The following is a 6020-nucleotide window of genomic DNA, read 5'->3' on the forward strand; positions in this document are numbered from 1 at the left end:
AGCCTCACTGGAGCTTGGTTATAGCTAACACCAGCTAGTGTTAAGAAGGCACTACCTAATAATGAGAGGGGAAATCTACCTGTACACAAAAGTCTGAACATCTTAAAAACAGCATCTTCAAAGAAAATCTTAAATGACAATGGTATGGTGATTTTAAGAATTTTTAGAACAGAAATATTTAGACAAGAACCATGCAAACCTTTTTCACGATCCATGAATGACAGAAGAATCCTGCTCTGCCTGGGTCTTTTCAACAAAACAACTCATCACTGTCTTATAGCAATTACTACTAGCAAATGGAACAGCATAAGCTCTTACTTTAAAAAAATATGTTATGTAAAATCTCTCACACTGGTTTTGTAAACCATCCAATTTTAGAGTGACACTTCAATTACAACACAGTTGTATTTGGGAAGACAAGTTTCTCTTAAGAATAGTCCGATATAACAAAGGCTTGATAAACACTGTTACCTCTTGTAGTCAGGACATGCTGAACTACAATCCAGTGAATTCCAAAGAACTGTCCGGTTTCTGTGGAGCAGGAAGGATTGTTTATGCAGAAGAGACGCCTTGAACTCTCACTTTCCATACATGCATCTTCTGTGAAGAGAAATCCTCTCCAGAAACCCACCTGTAGCAGTGAGGAGAATGCTGCTGTTCTGGAAAAACAGGCATCAAACCTGAGGTTACCTCCAAAAAGCTGCCCTAGTTAATAGTATCTGAGACCATCCATAAACCAACGCTTAGAAAAACTCGCTCCCATAAACATTACCAAACACTTCTAAAGCCACCAGGCTATCTACTACCTTAAAGGATCCGTGCTTGTGTAGCTGATGGGTATAAGGAGGAAACATATTCCTCCAGGAGAGATTAAATGAGGATTTGACTAAGAAGACAAAGAAGGGCTCTGACCCTCTTAAAAGTTAACAGGTCCAAAATTAAAGTCATCAATGGAAGTTGAATTCCATAATTCTCAAGAGTCTTCCTTCTTCAGGAAGCACCAAAGATATTAATATTTTTAAGTGAGCAAGTGATAATGATCCAAAGTAATATTAAGCAAATAGAAAAAGTATAAAGAAATGGATCTAAACTTGTATATTAGATGTTCTCTACAGTAAAAGCACAGCACTATCAGATTAGGGTGTCTCTGCTATTAGTAGGATTTCACTTTTTGTATAAATTTTCTCCTTCAACAGAATACCATTACAGGGGAACTGTTTCCCACAGGTAACTCTCAGGTAACACCGAAGGTTTTTATAATGTGAGCCCCCGTTTTTATCTTGACAATACATTTCGGATCTGAATACATACTGATCATTTTACATCCTAAAAGGATGTCTTACTCTCAAATGTTTGAAAAGTATAAAATGGCTACATCCTCTTGCTGTACTATTAGGAATAGCTTATTGAGCTATCCAGTAATCTTACAGTGGGTTTCACCTCAAAACCCCAGCCAATTCTATTATCAATTTTCTTATATAACAATAAAATGTGAAAAATGATTTATATTCTGATGTGTGTGTGTGTGTGTATATATATATATATATATATATATATATATATATATATATATATATATATAAACTTTTGATTGATGTCTTCCTTAAATTTTCTCTGAAGAAAAAATGTTAGCTTCAATAGCTCAATAACATGCCCGCTAGTTTACATTCCCCAACTGAAGCAGGCCATACCAACCAGACCATAATACCAACCAGAACATCTACTATGCAGAGAAGTTAGTCAAATGTCCCTCTTAAATTGTTTTTTTCCCAACCAACATCTTTTTGTTGCTTTATTTCATTACTGAGATAAATTTTGATTTTATTCTTTTTTCCATTTACCAAATTGGATGTAGTTTTTTTTTCAGACTGTCTTTTCAGCTGGCATATATTAAAATGTTGTACGTGCTAAAAATGTGATTATTTTAATGGTGTTGATGTTTTATACACCATTCTGGAGATTAAATACTTAAAACTGATATTTTCTGTAACAGTTTCTTTCAGAGGTACTTTCTTTCCACTGGTCACAATTTTAATTATTTAAAAAAAAAATCTTACTGGCAATTTTTATTTTCCATCCATAGATTTTGGGCATCCTCAGAAATCATAGAAGCAGCTAAATTGTTTTCATTTAGAACCCAAGGGTGTGGCGTTTACAACTTTTAGGAAATGCAACAGGCTTATACTTCATGAAACGCTTAACAGTTAACAGCTTCAGCACCATCACTCGTGAGACTCAATTCCACAGAGAAAACACAGAAAAGGCCAATCACTTAAAATCTTGCTTATAACATTAAAGTTATAAGTGACATGAATAAAAATAAATTTTAATTAAATCAATTGAGAGCATCAATAAAACAATTCAATAGTTTCCACCAGTTCAAGCCCACTGAAGTTGATTACATGTATCTGTCATTCAAGCTGGGTAGTTTTTTTCCCACAAATTCATTCCAAAGATTGTGCCATGAGCCCGGTGAGTAAAAGAAAGATGTAAATAAAAACTGTTCTATCACTAAGCAAATAACGTCCTCTTTCACGTGGCTGATACAGCTCTGGAAGATTGAGAATGCATATCAAGTACAACATGTGTAAGGCTCAGGTGACTGTCAGAAAGTATTCTTTTACCCAGCAAAGGGCTGTGTGCTGAAACACTCACGGCACTTCATCTGAAAGAACTCAAACCATCCATTGGCTGCACTTTGTAAAAGCAATAAATAATGTCACAGAAAACAAAAGGAATCGCATTCTCCTTTTATCAAAATATGCATTTTCTTCCTCATAAAAGCAGAAAGGGCAAGGTAGAAAGTCAAACCAAACTAACATTTTAAACAGAAGACTAACATGGCTCCATATACTTACAAAAGGCACCAGAAGATTCTTCAGATAAGTAAATCAGATCATTTTTTTGAAAATAATGTCTTTGTTCTCATGCCATAACTAAGAGTCCATCTGACTGCCCCCTAGAAAAAGGATTGAGCCCTCTACCCAAAGCTTTTAAGCATGATTGGTTTAAATCGATATTTTAGAGTTTGCACGTCTTTTCTCTCTGAGGGCTGTATTCTGGGAGACCAGCATTCACAGAGGTGCTTAAAGATGGAAGAAGACAGAGCAATGGTAACTGAGAGAACAGGTGGCATTCTCTGCTATGTGAATGTTTTAAGATCAGCTATCTCAGCAACCACGGCTGATTCTTTTAAGTAACAGACCAGTGGCCTCATCCTTGGGGCCAGGCTGAGGAGGCCCTTATGGCTACGGTACACAGGGCCTTGCGTGGAGAGACTGAGGCAAATAAGAGCACTGGGATGAAGTGCACAGTTTTCCAACATGAATAACATCCATAAAACTGGAATTAAAAAGGCACCTTAAGTTGGAGCTAGAGAATAACAGTCTTATAAACTACACTGAAAATACAACAAAAGCTAGAAAAAAGCGTAACTTCCTACAACTGTAATCTATAAATTGCAGTGTTTGTTAATACAAAAGGGGTACCAAAGAAGTAAGAATGAGCATTTAAGTCGAAGTCACTTGAGTGTGTTTCACAAAAGGTTACATTAAAAACTGTCACCCATCAAAGTGCAAAATAAAAGATTAATGCATGTCAAAATTAGAGTTCTCGCAACACTGGCCAAAAGCAGCAAACGTGGCTGAACATGGCCGTGCATGCACTGTCACTAGCTATAAAGTAGTACTTATGACAGATTCTGAGTAAATGACATATACTAGAGATCCATTGTTGGCAATATTTTTTTTTAAAAAAGGAAATGTTTTACAAAAGATATATTGAGTGAAGTCACAATACAATGACACACACTTAGCTGTAGTAAATGTAAATTTTATGACATCTAGAAAACTATCGCTTTGTTTTTACTGAACACTACTTGTTAGAGCAGTGCATAGTGTTCCTTCAAATAGAAGTGTTTTTTTTATAGTTTCTTTTAAGCCCCTACTACATGCTTTGACAGAACAATGAATTATACTTTTTTTAAAGTTGGTAGGACAAAGAAACTGATAAAAGTACAGCTTCTGGCGGATCAAAAGTCAAAGGGAAGACTTTTCACTGTATACCCTCTTATACTATTACAATTTTTCATCATGTGATGCATTACTCTTTCAAAAAAAATTTAACGTAAAAAAAAAATCGTTGAGACAATAAGGCAAAAGTATGTTCCAGTTTAAGGTTAATGCCAAACTTCTGAACTGGAGCATAATTACTCTGCATCTTTCACAACACTTTTGAGATTAACTTTTGAGAGTTAATCACATGAACATTAATACAAACAAATGTAGATTCATCACAAAATACAAATGTATTGGTCACAATTATGTAGAAAAAAATAAGCTGTTTTCCATGTAAGCTCACAGTATCTGTACTGAAAGTTTCCCTAAAATTAAAACAAGTCCACTAATAATCTAGTTGAAAAGAATATTTCTGAACTATGAAACAGAAGATATGGGGTTCAGAGGGGAGCCCATCTGAGTGAGGACTTTATCCAGCCACTGAAGAGGCCCGTGAAGATGAATCTCAATCCAACACGGCGTGCTGGTAACATCCTGCCGGTGATATTCCGCTCCCCAGCCCTGTGAAAATGAACGCAAATCCCTTTTTAAATGGTCAACCAGTGGAAACCAATTTTAACATACTAACAAAAAGATACTTTAACAGTAGACATACACAGAATGTACTTTAAAAAAGAAAAAAAAATCACAAAACCAATCTTAGCATTCACCATGAAGTTAACAACAACACAATAGCTGCATTACTGAAAGACATATGAATTTGTTTAATAACATATAATTCCCTTAATAGAAATGCCTGGAGCAAGATATGTTTCAGATTTTTGTTTTTAATTTTATAAAGCTAATACAGTGCAGTATCTCATAATTTAAAAATTAATACATTCTCACTTAATGGGATAAATAAAACCTATAAATCGCCTCACATTAAGTTCACATCAGATTTTATTCCCAAAAATGTTTTTCAGGTTTTAGGGTTTTTTTAAATACCAGGTAAGGCACTGCAGATCTGATCAATGCAAGCAACTGTACTTAAAGTGGCGATCACATCAATTATCCTTTAAGATAGGAAATTACTGGATGGATTGAGCTGGAACACTTTAGCCTAAAACTCCAGACAAAGATGAAAATGTTTTCACTTTTATTTGCCTGGATTTATCAAACTCTCTGCTTTACTGCTTATAGTAGTCCTGGCCCAGGAAAATTAGCGTGGGGGTGGGGGTGGGGGTAGGACAGAAAAGATTAAGTATGCAAAAGTCACGTTTCTATAGAAGGGGGAATGCCTTCGAGGCTACTGACAAGCTGATGTATATAACAGACCTACCTATAAAGCAAAGCAGCAAGAAAGCCCTGGACTGTGGGACTGAATGTCAATAAGAAGAAACACACAAACAGCATTTAACAGTTGCTCTTCTTTGACTAAATCCATAAGGACCAAGTGGATATAGTACAGGTTACCTAAATATACACTAAAATTCCTTCCAAATTTCGCTCATGAACCATATCTTTAGAATGTCAATAAAATCTGACCAAGAGTAAATGCTAAATTTGAAAAGTTCTTTAAACTTTGTAAATCCTTAATAACAGAACTTAGATAAAAGGAAAATAATTTAAGTATCCTAAAGAATTCTTTAAGTCACTCTAATGGGATCTAATAATAATTGAAACCTCTAAAGCTAGGGAATTTTAAAAGAAATTTTAATATTAAATGCTTTCTAGCAATTTAGTCTTTAGCTGAAATTCTTTATAAACTCAGCCCCTACTCAATATTAAAATTAATATCAATATCAGTATCATGTATTTTATGTCTCAATTATAAAATAAAATCTTAAACCTATCATGTGGTTAAAGTAATAAATTCAAGAATTTCATTTAAAAACCTATCAGATCAAAAGTAATTACTATCTTTTATTTACCAAAGATTTTTTTATTATAGTCTACAGACGTGTGTGTATGTGTGTGTGTGTGTGTGTGTGTGTGTGTGTGTGTGTGTGTGTGTGTGTGTGT

The 6020-nt window shown here is 34.7% G+C and overlaps 1 protein-coding gene across 4 annotated transcripts in view; it reads right to left on the reverse strand.

The window, feature by feature from the left end:
* Window positions 1-2051: 2051 nt before the first annotated feature.
* SMAD5 (SMAD family member 5) overlaps window positions 2052-6020 on the reverse strand; it is a 45276-nt gene continuing 41307 nt past the window's right edge. For all 4 annotated transcript variants that reach the window (XM_019642227.1, XM_019642224.1, XM_019642226.1 and 1 more), the window contains one exon: window positions 2052-4577. In XM_019642227.1, the coding sequence (XP_019497772.1) occupies window positions 4434-4577 (144 nt within the window). In that variant the 3' untranslated portion in view covers window positions 2052-4433. The remainder of the gene's footprint in view (window positions 4578-6020) is intronic.

Source organism: Hipposideros armiger, unplaced genomic scaffold, assembly GCF_001890085.2.
Source record: "Hipposideros armiger isolate ML-2016 unplaced genomic scaffold, ASM189008v1 scaffold_66, whole genome shotgun sequence".
In the NCBI taxonomy this organism is placed as follows: Eukaryota; Metazoa; Chordata; class Mammalia; order Chiroptera; family Hipposideridae; genus Hipposideros; species Hipposideros armiger.